General features: G+C 33.8%; 3 protein-coding genes across 3 annotated transcripts in view; 2 read left to right on the top strand and 1 right to left on the bottom strand.

Moving 5' to 3' along the window:
* The window catches only part of LOC119568326 (cyclic AMP-responsive element-binding protein 5-like), a 24,528-nt gene extending 17,327 nt beyond the window's left edge, over positions 1-7,201 (top strand). Inside the window, exons 3-5 of the mRNA XM_037916781.1 lie at positions 1,422-1,673; positions 4,431-5,060; positions 5,781-7,201. Coding sequence (XP_037772709.1) covers positions 1,422-1,673; positions 4,431-5,060; positions 5,781-6,041 — 1,143 coding nt within the window. The 3' untranslated portion in view covers positions 6,042-7,201. The remainder of the gene's footprint in view (positions 1-1,421; positions 1,674-4,430; positions 5,061-5,780) is intronic.
* A 1,423-nt stretch (positions 7,202-8,624) lies between these two features.
* Positions 8,625-14,259, bottom strand: LOC119568411 (transmembrane protein 70 homolog, mitochondrial-like). Its single transcript, XM_037916925.1, has 6 exons — positions 14,242-14,259; positions 13,006-13,138; positions 12,522-12,625; positions 12,218-12,347; positions 10,432-10,614; positions 8,625-9,069 (listed from the first exon to the last, which is right to left on the bottom strand). Exons 2-6 carry the CDS (start codon positions 13,126-13,128, stop codon positions 8,884-8,886), a joined length of 726 nt encoding a protein of 241 aa, XP_037772853.1. The 5' UTR covers positions 13,129-13,138; positions 14,242-14,259; the 3' UTR covers positions 8,625-8,883.
* Positions 14,260-15,334: 1,075 nt separating this feature from the next.
* The window catches only part of LOC119568361 (tuftelin-interacting protein 11-like), a 19,907-nt gene continuing 14,287 nt past the window's right edge, over positions 15,335-20,954 (top strand). Inside the window, exons 1-2 of the mRNA XM_037916822.1 lie at positions 15,335-15,438; positions 18,005-18,147. Coding sequence (XP_037772750.1) covers positions 18,007-18,147 — 141 coding nt within the window. The 5' untranslated portion in view covers positions 15,335-15,438; positions 18,005-18,006. The remainder of the gene's footprint in view (positions 15,439-18,004; positions 18,148-20,954) is intronic.

Genomic DNA, 20,954 nt, shown 5'->3' on the forward strand with positions numbered 1-20,954 from the left:
TCCCTCTCTCTCTTGCCCTCTCTCTCTTTCTCTCTCTCTATCTCTCTCTCTCTCCTACCCATCTATCCTTCCTTCCTTCGCTACGAAAAAATACCTCCCCCACCCATTCCCCCCCCATGGGCACAGGACAGCTGATGTTGCAAAGTTGATTCCTTAAGGCTACCACTCCCTCATTACCATCTGGCTTACGTTGCAAATGTTGCATGAACATAGACGTGCGTGTGTGTGCAATACTAACTGCTCGTCACGCTTACTTTGCAATTCCTTTTTCCACTCATGCATAATTTATGATGAGTTTATTTTATTTTATTTTTTTCTCTGTTTCTCCTTTTCGTTTTTGTTTTCATTTATTATTTTCGTTTGTTTTTATTGATGTCGTTGTTGTTTTTTTGTTTTGTTTTTTTCATTTTTTCTTTTGATTTTTCTTTTTTTTTATGGAAGGAACAACTTTTGATGATGATGATGATGATGATGATGATGGTGATGATGATGATGATAGTGATGATGATGATGATGATGATGATTGATGATGATGATGATGATAGTGATGATGATGATAATGATGATGATGATGATGGTGATGATGATTGATGATGAGGATGAGGCTGATGATGATGATGATGATGATGACAAGTAACGATTAAAAAGCGATTACTAATTAAAAAAAAATATATATATATAAACACTTTGTATTGCATTCACAGTTTTTTATTCGATTTTTCCCCTTATTTTTGTTATATTTAGTTTTTTCTTTTTTCTTTTTTGTGTTTTGTGGAGAGACGGAGGTATTTCATGTTTCTCGATATAATTCCGGTTTGCCTTGACCACTGATTTGGGTCCACGATTATTTAATGAGACCTGTAATCTGGTTTTCCCATTCACGATCATCATCATCATTATTTCCCTTTCTCTTTCTCTTTATCTCTCTCTCTCTCTCGTTCCCTTTCTCTCTCTCTCTCTCTCTCTCTCTCTCTCTCTCTCTCTCTCTCTCTCTCTCTCTCTCTCTCTCTCTCTCTCCTTCCCTCCCTCTCTCCCTCTCTCTCCCTCTCTTTCTCTCTCTCGCTCTCTCTCTCCCTTCTCCTTTTCTCTCTCCTTCCATCTTTCTCTATTACTGTAATTTTCCACACAATCATCAATTCTTGTGTAAAATTAGATACATTAATACTATCGATATTCACTGGCAGTGACAAAACGTTGATAATATATCTGAATATCTGGTGATAATGATAATCATAATGATGATAATAAGACTAATGATCATAATGACAATAAAAATAATAGTAATAATAATAATAATAATAATAATAATAATAATAATAATAATAATAATAATAATAATAATAATAATAATAATAATAATAATAAAAATAATAATAATAGACCCCGCGCCCTCTAACCCCCCTCTCCCCCCCCTCCCGCAGGAGACGCAGGAGGAGGTGACGGTCCTCGGCGAGGTGTTCCTCCGCCGCCCCGCCGTCCTGGTTTCCGGCGCCCTCGTCCTCTTGGGCGTCCTAGACTGTCTCGTCAGCCTCGCCTGCGCCGCCATCAGTGCCAGGGAAGCCTGCGGTCTGTACTCGAAGGGCGAGGACACGACGCAGGGCCTCTCCGAAGGGCACAACCGCAAGGAGAGGCTGTACCGCTGGCTCGGGCAGCAGAAGACCATCTTCCCCATCGTGAGTGCGCGCTCGGGGCTTGATCTATTTTCGTTTGGATTGTTTCTGTTTCTGTATGCATGTTTATATATATATATATATATATATATAATATATATATATATATATATATATATATATATATATATACATATATATATATATATATCTATATATATATATATATATATATATATATAACTATTATGTTTTTTTTTTCTTTTTTTTTCTTTTTTTGGTGGTGGGTTCTGTATTAGAGACAGACAGACAGGCAGGCAGGAAGACACACAGACAGACAGACAGAGAGACAGATCGATAGACAGGCAGACAGACAAATAGACAGACCGACAGTCAGACAGACAAACCAACAGACAGGCAGACAGACAGACAGACAGACAGGCAGACAGACACATACAGACAGGCAAACAGACAGGCAGACAGACATACAGACAGGCAAACAGACCGACAGACAGGCAGAGAGACAGGCAGACAGACAGACAGGCAGGCTGACAGACAGACAGACAGACAGACAGAAAGACAGACAGAAAGAGAGAGAGAGAGAGAGAGAGAGAGAGAGAGTGGGAAAGGGAGAGAGAGAGAGAGAGAGAGAGAGAGAGAGAGAGAGAGAGAGAGAGAGAGAGAGAGAGGTGAGTGGGAAAGAGAGAGAGATGACGGGGGGGGGGGGGGTTACACAAAGTCAGTAAACCGTATACTGCAATTTTCCCAGACTGTGTTTGTTCCCGTTACATAGCCCCGTGATTTCTCTCTCCTTTCTCTTTCTCTCTCTCTCTCTCTCTCTCTCTCTCTCTCTCTCTCTCTCTCTCTCTCTCTCTCTCTCTCTCTCTCTCTCTCTCTCTCTCTCTCTCTCTCTCTCTCTCTTCTCTCTCTCTTTCTCTTTCTCTCTCTCTCTCTTTCCTCTTCTCTTCTCTTCTCTCTCTCTCTCTCTCTCTCTCTCTCTCTCTCTCTCTCTCTCTCTCTCTCTCTCTCTCTCTCTCTCTCTCTTCTCTCTCTCTCTCTCTCTCTCTCTCTCTCTATCTATCTATCTATCTATCTATCTATCTGTCTATCTATCTATCTTTCTATCTGTCTATCTGTTTATCTATCTATCCCTTCTCTCTGTCTCTCTCTCTTTCCCCCATTTCCTTATCCCTCTTCTCTCTCCCTTTCCCTCTCTCTCTCCCCCCTCCATTTCTTCCTTCTTTCCCCTCTCCTTTCCCCTCACTCCCTCTCTTCCTCATTTCTACTTCCTTTCCCCCATCTTTCCCTCCTCTTTTTCCTCTTCCTTTTTGGATAAAATTCTCGTGCCGGGACGCGGTAGCCCCAACTCGTCTCATTAAATCATTATTAATAGCAAAGCGAACTTTCCCACAACACAACAATGGCCAAAATAGAAGTTTTTTATCTCTCTCTCTCTCTCTCTCTCTCTCTCTCTCTCTCTCTCTCTCTCTCTCTCTCTCTCTCTCTCTCTCTCTCTCTCTCTCTCTCGCTCTCTCTCTGTCTCTCTCTCTCTTTCCTTTAATGACTTGGTTTTCAGGGAAGATTTTTTTTTTGTACACTGTTCATTATAAAAGTGAATGCGAATAGGAAAGAATGATGACGTGGTTTATTCAAGCGACGAAAAAAAATATGATTGATTATGAATATTGTCTTTTATTGCGTTTAGAATGTTCACTTTGTTTCATTCGTTCGCTAAATGTAATTGTTGATGACTAAATGACTTTTCAGAATTATGATTGTGAATATTTCCGGATTTTCAGCGTTTTTATATATGAGTTTAGTTTTCGGTATTTGTCTCTTTTATTATAATGAAGTTGTATTTCTTGAATGGTGTTTTAGAATTTCATATCACACAAATAAAACTTTATTGCCGATTCTTTCCGAAAAGTCAATAAAAATACCTTCCTTCCCAGCTAATGACACCGACTAAACTTTCCCCTGTATTTCCTTTTTTATGTGTCTGTCTGTTTATAGCTTCTTTTACCTACTTCCGTTCACTTTATCATGTGTTTCTTCTGCTCCTTTTTTTTCGTTAAAACTTGGAACTTTCATCGGCACTGTAAGAGCCGCCGGCGATTTGTTTTACGCCCGTTTTCACTTCCTGAAATTTGGTAGAAATCCTAAATTTTGGCTCGTGATTTCAGTTTCAGGAAATATGGATGAACTGTAGGCTTATAGATTTCTTTTCTCCCTCCTTCGTTTGTATCTTCTTCTTGTTCTACTTGTTTTCTTCTTGTTCTTGTTCTTTTTCCTTTTTTTCTTAATTTCATCATCACTTCTTTCTTTCTTTTTTTCTCTCTCCTCCATTTTTTCCCTCTTTCTTTTGTTGTTTTCCTTTTTTATTCATTTCATTTTCTTCACCATCATTATCTTCTTCTTCTCTTTCTCCTTCTCCTTCTCCTCCTCCTCCTTCTTCTTCTTCTTCTTCTTCTTCTTCTTCTTCTTCTTCTTCTTCTTCTTCTCCTCCTCCTCCTCCTCCTCCTCTTTCTTCTTCTTCTTCTTCTCCTCCCCCTCCTTCTTTCTGTGTATAATGTTATAGTCATTTTACCTAAAAAAAATATGGTATGAAATATAGAATTTATTTTAAGTATTTTATATTAATAATAACATTCGTCGCTTCATAAAATATACTTGTTTGTACATGAAAAATTACATTTCATTTATATATATATATATATATATATATATATATATATACGATTTGAATTTAAGATTTAACGCGATTCTTCATTTTTATTTCTCTCTTTGCCCACTACTAACCCGATCCTCCTCCCCCCCCAGGGCTCCTCTCAGGGTCCCCCTCGAGGCGTCTCGTCCGTGTCGCAGTTCGTGCCTCTGTCCTCCGACTCGTCCTCCTCCTCCGCCACGCCCCGCAAGTCCTCCTCGGGCCCTTCGGGAGCCTCGTCCTCCCTCCCCTCGGCGTCCTCCCACCGCGTCCTGCCCTCTAGCGGCTCTTCGTCGGGGCAGACCAACAGCACGCGGGTCGCCCCTCCTTCGGTGCCTTCGATCCTCAAGCCGTCGTCCCTCCCGTCCCTCCACGGCTCCAAATCGCTGCCGCCCACGTCGTCCACCGCGGCCGTGGGCGTCCCCTACAGGCACAAGCACGCCCCGGCCGCCCAGACGTCCGAACACGTGCCCTCCGCCTTCTCGCACTCGCAACACGGCGCCAAACTCAACATGGCGCCGCACCTCCATCAGCCACACCACCAGATGCACCCACACCCTCACTCTCTTCCTCTCCCTCATCCTCACGCCCACCCTCACCCACATCCGCACCCCCACGCCCACCCACAACACCCACCCATCCACCCACACCAGCTGCCTCAACATTTCCCAGCCCACGCCGCCCACCCTTCGCTCTACTACCCACACCTGGTCACGCCCATGATACCTTACTACCCGACGGATCAGGTGAGTGCGATGGGCGTCTAAAGCGAATTATCTATTATTACTTTTATTTTATTTTATTCTATTTTATTTACCTTTTTTCCTGATTATCACGGGGTCACGATAGCAACAAGGAGGATAATAATGATCATTGTGGTAAGAATAATAATTATAACATTATAGTAGTCGGAATAATCATGATAACACTATAGCAGTAAGAATAATAATTTTAACATTGTAATAGTAAGAATAATAATGATAAGATTAGTAAGACTAATTAAGATGATGTTTATAATGATTATGAAACTACAACGATAACACTACTACTACTACTACTACTACTACTACTACTACTACTACTACTACTACTACTACTACTACTACAATACGGGATGAGGCACAGCTCTCTGCAATAAATGATTACTACTATTACTATTACTACTACTACTATTACTACTATAACTATTACTACTACTATTGCTATTACTACTACTATTATTACTATATTACTATTACTACTACTACTACTGTTACAACTATTACTACTACTATTACTACTAATATTACTACTAATACTACTAATCCTACTCCTATTACCACTACTACTACTACTATTACTACTAATACTATTAATACTAATGGGGCACAAACTTCAATGCATACTATTCATCTTTTCATAATTAACCCCTAATACATATGATGATCACAATTCCCCTCATTTTTAAAAACCCATTCCTATTCCAGGATCTGCAACAAACCCGCAAACACAAGAAGAAGGAGAGCAGCAAGAAACGCAAGGATGGCAAGAATAAGCAAAAGGAGGAGGAGAAGAAGAAGAAGAAGGAGAGGAAGAGGAAAAGCAAGGAACTCACAGATGAACAGATCGAGAGGACTTACACCGGACTGGACAGGGAACTTGCCGAGGAATTTATCGATTCAACAATGGAACCTGGTCTCTCGCTCCAGAGGGCCTTCAACACGAGTTTTGATCAAGATTCATTTTAAGAAAACAAAACGATAATAATTAAGAGTAATAGGAATAAGAAGTGTCCGTGTATGTTCTTTTTTTTTCTTTTTTTTTCGTCCTGCCAAAATATTGTACATGAAAATACTAACTTCTTTTCTTTATAATATATGTGTTATAAACAATTCCATGACGCGTTTTATCATATTAATGAATGTTTACATATCTCCTGTGTCTTTTTTCTATTATTTTGTACTGTATTTTGTATTGTCTGTTTTGAATGGGTTCTTTTAGCTTTTTTAGAATCAATAACTTATCGGTAACATGGATTGTAAATGAATTAGCATTTTATAACGTCATGTATATACATATATATATATATATATATATGCATAAATCATTATACATATATATACTTTCATAAATGTAAAAGTGCACAACTGATTATAATGTTTGTATATAATGAACTTTTAGTCAGTTCACAGCAGGATGAAATGTAAAATAATTATTTCGTCATCAACGCCATTATACATTGTACATGTAGAGCGTGTACAGCATAAGTTATTGTACATCTGACCCCTTGCACACTTTATTGTATTGCACATGTTAAAAAAAGTCACTGGATTCTTGGTCACAAACTTCTTTCATAAAATTATATAAAAAAAATTAATATATAAATCAGTTTTCAGTGCCATTGATATAATCTAGTAATTAAATTCATAACTACCAATTCAGTATTACCTTATCATAGTCCCATGCATTTTCTGCCAGAATTAATCGCATTTATCAATAGTATTAAAAATGTCTAAAGAAAATTTCAAACTTTATTTAAGTCAAGCTTCAATTTGCATAAATTTTAATTGTTCGAGTTGTACTAACTCCTTTTTTTTATTATTATCCACTTTACATATACCCAGTGTAAATATCTTAATATATTTTCTGCAATGGATTTCATTGCTGCTCAAGTTCATATAACTATAAGTTTAAGTTTGTAAATAGTGCATGATGTATATATATAAAAATAATAATAAATCACATAATGTTTTCGGTCTTTCATTCCCCTTTATACCTAAAGCACAAAATATTATAAAACCCAGCAAAGTAAAACAAAGCAATTGATAAATAAGTAATTTTTGAATTAATTGTGAATAACCATTCCATGAATCGCAAAAAAATTGTATCATGAATGAATACCAATGAAATCCACATCTACCTTAACAAGTGATCTGTACAATGCATATGTAAAGAACATATATCTAATGATAATCTTCAAAAAGAATGAATTATAATCAAAATATTGTTACCTTTTACATGTTAATAATAAGTAATATAAACAAATATGATTATGAACATTGTACTGTAATCTGTGTATCAAAAATGCATTTTTTTGAGTATATAACATGGAAAAGATAACAGGAACATTTATGTATTTAATTTTAAAACCTGAACTGACAACTTTCATAATTTCTCAACAAAATGAACTAATGTACTAAGTAATGTGATATGTATTCCCATGAAAGGCTTTACACATTTGTTACATATAAATCTCTAACAAAAGAATAAATTCAACTCAATACACCCTAGGGTCTCGCCATTTATTGACTGCTTTTTATCACTTAGCTCAAACTTCATTAAATCATTTGGTGTAACATATAATTTCCAATAACTTAGATTTTCTTTTTTGTAATCTTTAAACTTTAGAAAAGGGGTATGTTTTTCAATAGCATTTTTTTCTTCTTGTTCTTTGTAAACCTTCCTTCTCTTATAAACTTTCCTGAATATGTTTCCAAGAAATGGAATAGGGACTGATAAAGTTAATATATAACAATATACTAGCATCAAAACTATGAATTCTAAAACTTTGGATCCTGGCAACAAATTTCATAAACCAACCACAATACAATATACAATAAAAGTTCAAAACACCAAAGAAAAAAGAAAGAAAGAAAAAAAGTTAATATTTAAAAAATAAATGTGTCATAAGAGTCATGAGTTATCAATAACTTTCCCTTCTATTTCACTAATCTAAGCACAGAATAATCATGTGAATGTTACCAAACTCAAAATTTGACAACCTATAAATTTGTAGGAAACCTAACTGAGAATTTTGATTGCTTGAGAAAACTGGATAACTGCAAAGAAATGCAATATGGCAAGTTCACAGTTTTTTTTTTTCAATCACAAACAATAAACAGAAAATTCTTGGTCTTACAAAAGCTACAGCATACTTACTATTTGTATCTATTCCAAGACTATTTGTATCTATTCCAAGGTACATGAAAAAGGTTAACCATATGATAGTTCACATCATTTAGTATCTTCATAGATAACTGTATGATAGTTTACCATCTCCATTCCTGTGTATTTTCAAAACATATTTTTCTCTGTGTTCACTGTATCATACCTCTGCCTCACTCTATATTTTATAAAACAGTACATGGCTTTATATTTAGAGCTACAGAAAATGAGGAATAATACCATAACAAGTAAGCAAATACATTCAATCTGAAAACAGTTAATTTCATGGAGAAATAAAGTATTATACACTATAATCACGGAAGTCTGACAAAAAATGTATCTTTCAAAAAGCAAAAATCATGAGAGATAGAAAGGGTAATAATAAAAAAAAACTCATTGCCACTTTAATATTTTACAATAATCATATATCATACACATGGTAGGGAACTTCTCACACTGCCCTAACACCTGCATAAGAATGAAATCTGATTTTTTTTTTACAAAAAAATATACATATGCTATTGACACAAAGACCTCAGCAAAGATGATGATAAAAGCAATAACAGTAATATACAAAGGCCCCCATCATCTTCTGTAATTTCACAAATCCTACCCTAAACAAAACCTCCTTCCGTCATTCCACTCTTAGCTCTCCTCCTCCTGCTTGCCGAGCTTGAAGTCAATGGGCTTGTCGTACCCCATGATCCTGCCGAAGTGCTCGAGGTCTGAGAACATCTTGGGGTCGACAAAGAGCGGTGTGTTCTTGGCCAGGAAGGTGGTGAACATTCCTGGGACGGGTGGCACGTGTATGTCCTGGACCTTGAAGTGGATCTGGGGATTGGATATACAAATGTATCATGAAACTGGATACATAAAATAGTGGGTTTTATATTACATTTAACAGAGAACATGAAACTGATGTCTTCAATGCTCAAAACAAATAATCAGAAATGCATGAAACACAATGCTAAATACTGAATATCATCAAAACTGTAAATAGATCCCATTCATTCTGCTTATTCACAAAATGTTTTGAGGCACCAGTATAAATATACATACACATAAATTTAGACTTTCATAATAGAAAATAGAAAAAGACATAGACATAAAAACAAACAAAAACACAATATAGCCACATGTAATAATACAAATGAAAACAGTCAGAAAGCAAAATGCATAGCTAGCAACAACGCAGAGCTGCTCTAGCTGACAAACACAAAACTCCAAGGAACTCTCAGTTTAAACTGCTACAGGTGGGAAGACCAAATAAGATATTTAGAATTTAAAATGCACTTACTAAAGTATTCCAGTAATGTAAAAGTGAGGTATTTTTCTCCATAACCTCAATTTTAAAAGCCTACTAACAGAAAATACAGCAGAACAAGAAATTCTGCTTTCAGCAAACTCAACATACAAAAAATCAAAACTACTTCAGCTCACAAAATATATATATGAGAAATAAGAAAACTTTCTTGTCCCCCACAAATATACCATAATATATATATATATATATATAATATAATATATATATATATATATATATATATATATATATATATATATATATATAATATATATCATATATCATATATAATATTACATAATAATATACATATATATATATCATATAATACATATATATACATATATATACTATATACATATATATATACATATATTATACATATTATATATATAATATATATAATATATACAATATATAATAATAATAATATATATAATATAATATAAAATATATACTATATAATATATATAATATATATATTATATATATATATATATATATTATATATATATATATATATACATATATTAATATATATATACATATATATAATATATATACATATATATATATATATATATATATATATATATATATATATATATATATATATATATATATATTTTTTTTTTTTTTTTTTTTTTTTTTTTTTTTTTTTTTTTTTTTTTTTTTTCCTTTCTTTTTTTTAATGCACTAGCACAGACAACCCACCACTTTACATACAAATGAAACATCAAACATTTTACAGAAAAAAACAAAATAAAAGAAAAGAAAAAAAGAAAACAATTTTGTTTTTAATAAGAAAAAGAAAGAAAAGAAAAAGAAAAAGAAAAAAATTCTTGCCCAAACATACACCCGTCTCTGCACAAACCATCCAGCAAACCAACCTTTTTCTCCCGTAGGAAGAAGGAAAGCGTGGTGGCAGAGTAGAGGTCCTTCTCGTGGTCGTACTCCAGTCGCGTCACGTACTTCTTGGTGATCCAGTGGATGAGGAAGGGCGTCACAAAGGTGAAGAAGCCGATGAAGGATCCCATTGCCATCACAATGCCGAAGCTCGTCTCCGTTGCTTTCTGCAGGGAGTGGAAGGCTTGTACATGTGGCACAAAGCAAACTCAAAATACAAAAGTTAGTTCCAAATCCAAGGGGGCATTCAGGAACATGTCCATTGAAAAATGTACTTTCTTAGCCATGGGGCAATGCCACAGAATAGACAGTTGCTTTCCAGCCCAAATTTGACTCTATCTGATACCAGTATTCACTCCCTACTGAGTCATCTGGTAGGGGCTGGCTATGTGCAAAATCCAAAAGCTTGCAATGATAAAGCCTTCACTTTAACCCTGAGTCACCCTGAGCTATGCCATCTCAAAATAAGCATGTTAGGAAAGTAAAAGTTGGTATGACCCTGTTCTGTGACAAGATCAAACATGTGTATCTAACAGGAGAACAAAAAGAATATTTTGCATACAAGTTATATCAAAAACAATTAAGACACAGAACTGGCTAATGTTTGGCACATTAGCCTACTGATGATAAGCACCCTAATTAATTAATCTTATATATATATATATATATATATATATATATATATATATATATATATATATATATATATAAGATTAATTAATTAGGGTGCTTATCATCAGTAGGCTAATGTGCCAAACATTAGCCAGTTCTGTGTCTTAATTGTTTTTGATATAATTGTATGCAAAAATTCTTTTTGTTCTCCTGTTAGATACACATGTTTGATCTTGTCACAGAACAGGGTCATACCAACTTTTACTTTCCTAACATGCTTATTTTGAGATGGCATAGCTCAGGGTGACTCAGGGTTAAAGTGAAGGCTTTATCATTGCAAGCTTTTGGATTTTGCACATAGCCAGCCCCTACCAGATGACTCAGTAGGGAGTGAATACTGGTATCAGATAGAGTCAAATTTGGGCTGGAAAGCAACTGTCTATTCTGTGGCATTGCCCCATGGCTAAGAAAGTACATTTTTCAATGGACATGTTCCTGAATATATATATATATATATATATATATATATATATATATATATATATATATATATAATATATATATATATTATATGTATTATATATATACTATATATATGTATATATGTATATATATATATATATATGTATATAATGTATATATATTATATATATATGTATATTATATGTATATATATGTATATATATGTATATATATGTATATATATATATATATATATATATATATATATATATATATATATATATATATATATAATATATATACATATATATATTACATATATATATATATATATATATATATATATATATATATATATATATATATATAGAATAAAAAACACTTCATTTATCTATCAATTTACCCTACTGCCTGCAAAGAAAAGATTAATGAAACATGGGAAATGACTAACCTATATGGTTTTGTTTCAATAGTTATTAACTTTACAAATTTTTCCAACATGCACTACAAAATATATTATAAAGAAGAACAACAAAGGTGTTTTATCATAGAAGAAAAATGATGTGCTTCATGTTACTGCTTCAATAATGCCTTACAATACAAAGTAAGTAAAAATTAATAAAAAAATAATAAAACCTTCATAAAAACTATCATAATCCACCTGTCTAAAATATGTATCACTTTAAACCATCTCACCTGCACAAGCATGGGCTGCATCATGAGACCCACCATAGTTGTTGAGAGAGAAAAGGTCTTAACCATGCGAATCTGAGTTGACAAAATACCTCGGTAGATTTCCTGCCAAGTTCCTGGACCGATGTCAACCCTAGGGAGAGTAAATTTTTGTGTGTTACATCATCATGTAAAAGTATGGATGAATGAAGACTTTCTAAATAGTATAAAGTGTGTTGATTTTCTCAGTGTTATGCCACAGTGACCCACATTAAAGAGTATTCTCTTTCATGCAGTCTTTAAAAAGAGTAAAACTATGTTAACTTACTCATTACTGACTTCGCCTTTTGCATCATTAGGTTTCTGTACTTCATTACTGTAATTTCGCGCAAGTAATACAAGCTGTGGCTTACTACACTTATTTTCCTGAATCTGAAAATACAAAATCATTAGTAGACAAGATTAAAAGTTATACAGTTTTCAAAAAAAAAAAAAATTATGAATCACTAACTCAGGTTACATAATGTATCATATATTATTGACACATTAATGACTTTATTCAAATAAAACATATAAATACCATGTATATAAATTAAACAAAATATTAGTAATAATGATATATGTAGCATAACTATAGTATATCCCTTGGATTTAGAAGCAAAGCACAATTACTCTGAAAGTACCTGTTGGCCCGGATTCATGTTTGACATCAACAAATATCATAGCAATACACAAGTCAAGTTCGATTCTGGCTACACAAATATTTTGAAAAAAGTCTTCACATGAAAAGCTTAATACCCTATACATCTTACCGAGAGTATTTTTCTTGGATTCACACTGCTTGAAGATAATACTCCCGGCAGTCTCAAGAGGATGCTGTAGCTGTCTCTCTGCTGCCGCTGGAGAGTGCGCAGGACTCCATATACTCCAGCCATATTATCAGATCTAAAAAAAATAATAATAAAATAGATAATAATAATTAATTAATTAATTGATAAATAAATAAATAAAAATAAAGAAAAAAATTCAAGTCATATTCTGTAAATTGAGTAAATAAGCACTTGAAATATTGATTATATATGATATGCTTGTAATGTCCTTAATGGAATATTGTCCTTTTATAATTCCATGACACTTCTAAACGAGGATAATATAATGATAATGAGAAAGGGATGATCTGATCCATCCTCTTTCTTTTTCATGCAAGTAATCTGGCATTATGAAAGTAAGAAGTATAGCTTGAGTAATTCTTCGGTAATTCTGCTATGACCTCCATACCTTCTGCACTCGTGCGAAAGCCAACAAACCTCCACCATATACTTCCAGAAAGATAGAACTTGGACTCGTTTCTTATTTGTAGGCAAGTTACTTACATCTGTCTTAGTATATGTTGAAAGCTTGATCTGCTTCTGCTGCAGTAATAGAGAGACTCTTGCCAAGACAATTACATGACAATAATTATTCATTTATTGAAAATTTTCAGCCAAGTCAGCATCAAAGGTCATCAGTGGCTAGGTATTAATAGTAGGTATTAAGAGTAGGCCTGGTTCGGCTAGTGTATTTAGACTACGCTTTATAAACCCATTGGATCCAGATGCTTCACTGCCACCACACGTCGGGCATCAGCCAAAATACCCATGATAAGCAATTTCGTTGTCACCCCGGCCCCAAAGCCTGGTTTACCCCCAACGACATGTTCACGTCACTTGCCCCTCAAGCGAATTTCTTTTCTTTTTTTATGACGTGATGGTCACTTCATCTGGATCACAGGGGTTAAGCTATATTAGGCCTGATTTGACTAGGTAAAGTAAGGCTGTCTGATCAGATTTGGTTATTTTTACACTCGGTTTCGCTAATGTTAGGGTCTACACCATCTAAATTATCTGCGATTTGGTTAATTCAGGCTAAATCTCGTTACGTTCCGCCTTCACTCTCACCATCACTAAAACCCCTACTATCTAAAAAAAAATTCTCAATTTCACACCAACATCCCTAAACAATACGCAAAAAAATAACAATACAAAAAGACGAACCGTATCTTTGTTTACCTTTTCCGACTTCCACGCGAGGCAGACGATGGACGAAGGATAGTGAATAGGTCTTAGTGAACCCCAATTTGTGAATAGGTCTTAGCGAACAGCTTTTAACGAAGGGGTTTTAGTGAACAGGATAGGAGAGGTAATTGATTATTTTCATATTTGTGTTGATGTTGTAGTATGGTTGTTTTTTTTTATTATTATTATTGCTATTGGTGTTATTATTGTTATTACTAGATAAGTATTAGTGTTAGCATTATTTCTGTTTTGATTATTATTATTATTATTATTATTATTATTATTATTATTATTATTATTATTATTATTATTATTATTATTATTTATTATTATATATATTATTATTTTATTATTATTATTATTTATATTTATATTATTATTATATTATTATTATTATTATTATTATTATTATTATATTATTATTATTATATTATTATTATTATTATTATATATATATTATATATATTATATTATATATTATTATATCTATATTTATTATTATTATTGTTATCATTATTATCATTATCATCATTATTATTATTGTTATTATTTGATTTTTTATTATTATTATGATGATTATGTTTATTATTATTATTATTATTATTATTATTATTATTATTATTATTATTATTATTATTATTATGATAATTATTATTATTATTATTATTATTATTATTATTATTATTATTATTATTGTTATTACTATTAGTAATATTATTACTATCATTATCATGACAAGTATTATCATAATTATCAGTATTATCATCACCACTATCATTACCGTTACCATAATCATTATCATTATTATCATTTTTATTTTCATTAACATCATTATTTATTCTTGCAGTATAAATCTACGGTGTTTGCACGCCTACTCGCATACTCGCACTATCCATACCCATAACAACAGAGCTTGTAATGGCGTTTTTATATGTTTATAATTAAATAAAACCCCATCAATATTATCTAATTTTGCAACTGATTTCTTTATCTAGATATAATAGCTCTAAAAAAATTGAAAAAATCAACATATTTTGTAATTAAAACATATCTAATAGCAATAGATACACCGTTACGTGACCCTGATATAGCTTCCTGTTACATTTGTTGACATCTGTGTCGAAAAAACGTCTTTGGGAAACGTTTGTAAAATAAAATAAACATTTAAAGGCCATTCAGGTTGAAACACAGGTAAGGTTTTAATAGAAATGACTAAAGTGTGTTTGAAAATTAGGCTTGGGTAAGGAAAGAGGAGATGAAATGAGAGGAAGAGCAAGATAGGGCGAATTAAATTTCGTCCGAGAGAGAAGGGAGTGATTTTCGGTCTTTTAACTTTCTTGAATTTTGATCAATTGTGTGTCTAAATAACGTGGAATTGCAATTTTAAAGCTTTTGTGGGTGGTGCCATAAACTTGATGGTGATTATGACTGAATACGGAGGTTATATCTTTTGGGAAATTCGTGAAAGATATTTTCTCTTATAAATTCCACAAAAGGGTATTTTTTTTAAGAACCTTATTATAAAATCCACAGAAAGTTTTTTTTTTTCATAATTCACTTTACCAATCGTGATGCTTTTGGTACAGATGGATTCCTCTCACTCTCCAAGACTAAATTATGACTAGACATTGATATATATATAATTGAATATCTACTGTAGATACAATAGTTTTATTCCAGATGTTGGTAGAATTATAGGGTTTCATAGAAAAGGCCTGTCATTAAAGCAAACAAAATGGAACCTTTGAAGAGTAGCTATTTGGGAAAATTTTCTGTTTGACAATCAGGATTACAGGAAAAAAAAAAAGTGTGTGGAGTGGTTACCTTGATGAATACTAAGATACTTTTCATCCATGGCTAAAGGTGCATAAATTGAAGATAAAGGAGATATGGGACGGAGAAGAGAGATCGACCCATTATTATCTAAGTCCCCTTTCGATGACCAGTAACTGCCAATGTTTATTTTTCAGAATTCATGTATTTAATGCATTCTTTTATTTCTATTATACTTTTTTTTTAACGTGTTTTGATAATTATTTTTGCTATTGTGTACAGTGATTTTTTGCGCATGCGTATCTTGCCACTTGGAGATTTGAGAGGCAACGCCATTCCACGGTAAACCCAAGTGAGAAATGTTTTGTTTTAACTGTTGTGTCAATTCCTGGTCATTTTTAAAGCCATACAGTAGATAAACAGAACAAATAAACATTAGTATCAGTCAAAGCCTGAGTCAAGTGCCCCAGTTGCTGAGAAAACTTATTAGAAACCATAGACAGAAGTGAAGAAAAGTGTTTTGCTGTATTAAGGTATGTGGTTTTACCCTGGGGGTCCAGGGGGCAGAGGCCCTATGGAGTCTAGGGGGCAGAAACCCCTGGCTAGGGAATATATAAATTGTGGTGTATAAATCCCACAGGGTTAAGATTGGGTTGGTTTATTGGTTAGGATGCATTTTATGGGATCTAGATTATGTGAAATCCCATAGATTTTTACTGAACGGTGGGTTTGAATCCCACAGAGTTTTTCAAAAGTTGGCATGTTGGTCTGCAGACTTTTCAAGATGGCAGAGACGTCTGTCAAATTTCATAAGCCTGTTTTAACCATTTTTTGTGCTGGTTTTATGTATTTCTAATCTCTATTCTTATTTCTGCCTGTTTTACCCTGTAATTCCCCTGATCTACTTCATGCCCTCCTCTGCTATTGGGACTTTTGATGATATAAATATTGTCCGGGAAGACCCAATTGTCATTGTTGAAAAATGAACCCTATTTGGTGAATGGGTTGCATTACTAGTTATGTGTGCAAGATAGTTGCTGACAGAACTGCAGTAGTAATGGTGTTCATTCACAATGCAGATTCAGTTTCACAAACTATTTGTTATTATATAAATGTCTTTTGCAGAAAAAATTATGACTACAGACTTGTAAATTTTAGGAATAAGTCCAGGATAATTTCAGTAAGTACTATGGTGTTGCAAAGACAGTATGATCATCATATATTCCTTTCTTAGCCAAGCTTTTCAGTCTGGCAGATAAATGATTTTGATAATTTTATTCTAAGAAATCTGGAATACAAGAGGATTAAGTTCAGATATCTGTGTATGTGAAACTCATAAATTTCTAGTCTTATGATTTGACTTTGTACAGATGAATAATAAGTACTTTAAAATTAACCAATAAGTAATTCAATGTATAATTCCATTTCTCTTTGTATATTACTCTATATTTTGACTGTCTAGAAGCCCAGCATATGAAAAGAAAGCCAAATATTACTTCCATGCATACAGTGGCTCTGAAAATCAGACTCTTTGGTGTAATGATGCTGGTCATTTTCTTTCGAAATTAAATTGAAAATTACTGTGATCTGTGATGGATGGCCAACAGTTATCCAATCAAGTAATTATCACTGTTTTCATGTTTTTAGTGTTCTGTCAAAGGACAACAATAATAATAATAATAATAATAATAATAATAATAATGCTTTTATTCCAGTAAGTTAAAGCTTAGATGGCTCCCTTATTTGACATTAAATTTTCAGGGAGGTAGAGAGAGAGAGAGAGAGAGAGAGAGAGAGAGAGAGAGAGAGAGAGAGAGAGAGAGAGAGAGAGAGAGAGAGAACAAAAATGAGTAAGAATAAAAGGAACTAAACCTAAGGAAAATAGTGTAGTGAAAGAATTTACCCTCCCCCCCTCCACAAAAAAAAGTTCCAAATTCTCCTTTGTAAACTTACACTTCAATCAGAGGCCCCATTCATGTTGCAGACATGTCAGACAATGAGACAGAGAAGTTCGAGGTGACAGACTACGACTTGGAGAATGAGTTCAACACACACCGCCCTGGGAGAAGGATAACAAAAGAACAGCAGATCTACGGCATATGGGCCAGTACCAGCGATGGCGAGGAGGTAAGGGGTTAGGGGAAAATCCTTAGTAATAATAGATCTGTGAATTGATAGATAAAGGAATGGATAGATTGGAAATAAAAAGAGACCAAATACAATTAGGAAAAGATAATTAAAGTATCTAAGAATTTGAAAGTTGAAGAAAAGACACATGTATATACATATATATATATATACAAACATTTACATATATTATAAAAATATATATTATATTATATATATAATTATTATATATATATATATATATATATATAAGACTATACTACCATAATTTAAATTGTTGTGTGTGTGGGGTGTGTTGTGTGTGTGGGGTGTGTGTTGGTTGGTGTGTGGTGTGTTGTGGGTGTGTGTGTGGTTTTGTGTTTTTGTGTGTGTGTGTGTGTGTGTTTGTGTGTGTGTGTGTGTGTGTGTGTGTGTGTGTGTTGTGTGTGTTGTGTGTGTGTGTGTGTGTGTGTGTGTGTTTTGTCATCATTATCATCATTGGGAAAGAATGATGACTGCAGCTGATAGCTGCATCTACCCTTCACCTCCACCAATGAGGGCTCCTCATGGTGGGCTGCCAGGCAAGGGTTCAGCCCATCTCTCGCTCTTTGCGACAGGTTTGCTTAATCTGCTCAAGCCATGATTTCTTAGGTCATCCCACAGGCCTCCTCCACCCAGGGTTGTCTCAAAGACTAGACACAGATAGCCAGGTGGGCAGGATCATCCTGTAGGAAATGAACCAGGTGCCTATATAGCCTGAGTTGGCAATCACAGATTGTGCAATGAACTGCTTTTTGTTACCAGCCTGATGGTGTAACCATTGGTTGGACACATGGAGACCTGTACTCTATGATACAAAAGGACCGTTCAAAGACACAAAATGAGTTTCCCAAAGATAAGATAGTTTCCAGGTTTCATTACCATACAGAAAAACTAGCAGTATCAGGGCGTTGAAGACACGTAGCTTGGTCCTTCTGCACAGGTACCAGCTTCTCCAAATACTCTTGTTGAAAGAGTTCATGACCCCTGCTGCCAGTGCAGTCCGTATACTACTTCCTGTCTAACAGCCCCAAATCATGAAATACCTACCAAGGTATGTGAAACTCTCTGGCCTCAACTGTACTGATTTAAAAAGGTCTCCTAGCAAGCTTCCTCACTGCAAGCACGTACTGATTGAACAGGTTCATCTTGCAGGCTCCCAAAATTGTGTATCTTGGTCTTGGTCCAGAAGACCTCTAGACCCAGGGGCTTCGCTTTATTGTTAATGAATCTAGAGCCACTACTAGGGTTTCCACAGACTCAAATAGAATAGTAATATTGTCAGCAATATTGAAGTCAGTAACTTAACCCATTGCCGACGGGGGGGCAGTACGTACAGCCATGGGATGGGGGGACCATCTTGGGGGCAACGCACTGCCCAAAGTATGCAGGACTGCCATGAGTTTTTTTTTTTCAATCACGGGAAAAAATTATTTTTTTTTCCAGGAAAATGTGATTAAGCGGTTCTAACACTTTCTCATTTTTACCATGCAACAAAAAAAAAAATTTCAACAAACCGACAATTTTTAAATCCATGGCCACACACGCTTTTTTATTGGACTATAGATGAATAAGTCAACTATGGGTCTATATAACAACAAAAATGCCCTTCAGGCTCGATTTTTTAAGGAAGTTTGGCAAGTAGAAAACTGTAAAAAAAAATGAAAAATTTAAATCAACATATCTTCGTAGTATTACGAAGAAACGGCATGGGGGGCTGGTATTTGGCATGGGTGGTCGCGCAGCTTGGCGACGATAAAGCAGCGAGGCCCGGCCACTATGAATGCTACCCTCAATTTTGGGTTAAAATTTTCCTAGGTTTCTCTACAATGACTTTGGACATACTCAGTTAGTTCCAGTCCTGCAAGGGTTTTAAAGTGTTGGTGCAGAAAACCCTTTCCTCACTAAGCTTCCCTCACACCCGGGGACATGACTGTCCTTAGGGCCCCCTGCTGTTCCAAGGCCCTTTATATTCATCCTAGGCCCCCAAAATACCCAGTTTTCCCGGTGGCCATGAGGAGGCATCAAGTCTTGATGATGGAGAAACTAGGAGCTGGAAGGGGAGACTTACACACAGCTGCTCCCTTTTTGGCAAATGTACATGTTTATTTGTGTGTGTGTGTGTGTATGTGTATATGTGTGTTTTGGGGTGTGGGTGGTGCGCGTGTCGTGTGTGAGTAATGGTGTGTGTGTTGCGTGGTGTGTGTGCGTGTGTGGCGTGCGTGCGCGTGCGTCGTTGTGTGCGTGGTGTGCGTGCATGGCGTGTGTGTGCCGCGTTGTGTGGTGTTGTGTGGTGTGTGTGTGTTTTTGTGTGTTGTGTGTGTGTGGGTGTGTGTGTTCTTATATTATATTATATATAAAATATTATATATATATATATAATTTTATATATATTTATGTATATTATTTTTATATAATATGTATTTTATATAAATAATTTTAAAATTTTTAATAAAATATATTATATATATATATTATTTATATATATTTATTTAATATATTATTATTTATATTTATATATTTATAAATATATATATATATTATAAATTTTTATTATATATTAATATAAATATTATTATATATATTATATATATAATATATATATTAATTTTTTATTTATATATATATATTATATATTTATATATTTATATATATATAATAATATTATAATATATTTTTATATTTATATATATATATATATTATATATATAAAATAATTATATAAAATATATTTATATATATAATATATATATAATATATATTTTTTTTTAATTTTAAAATATATTTAT

The sequence above is a fragment of the Penaeus monodon genome, chromosome 43 (genome assembly GCF_015228065.2).
Source record: "Penaeus monodon isolate SGIC_2016 chromosome 43, NSTDA_Pmon_1, whole genome shotgun sequence".
NCBI classification, from domain to species: domain Eukaryota; kingdom Metazoa; phylum Arthropoda; class Malacostraca; order Decapoda; family Penaeidae; genus Penaeus; species Penaeus monodon.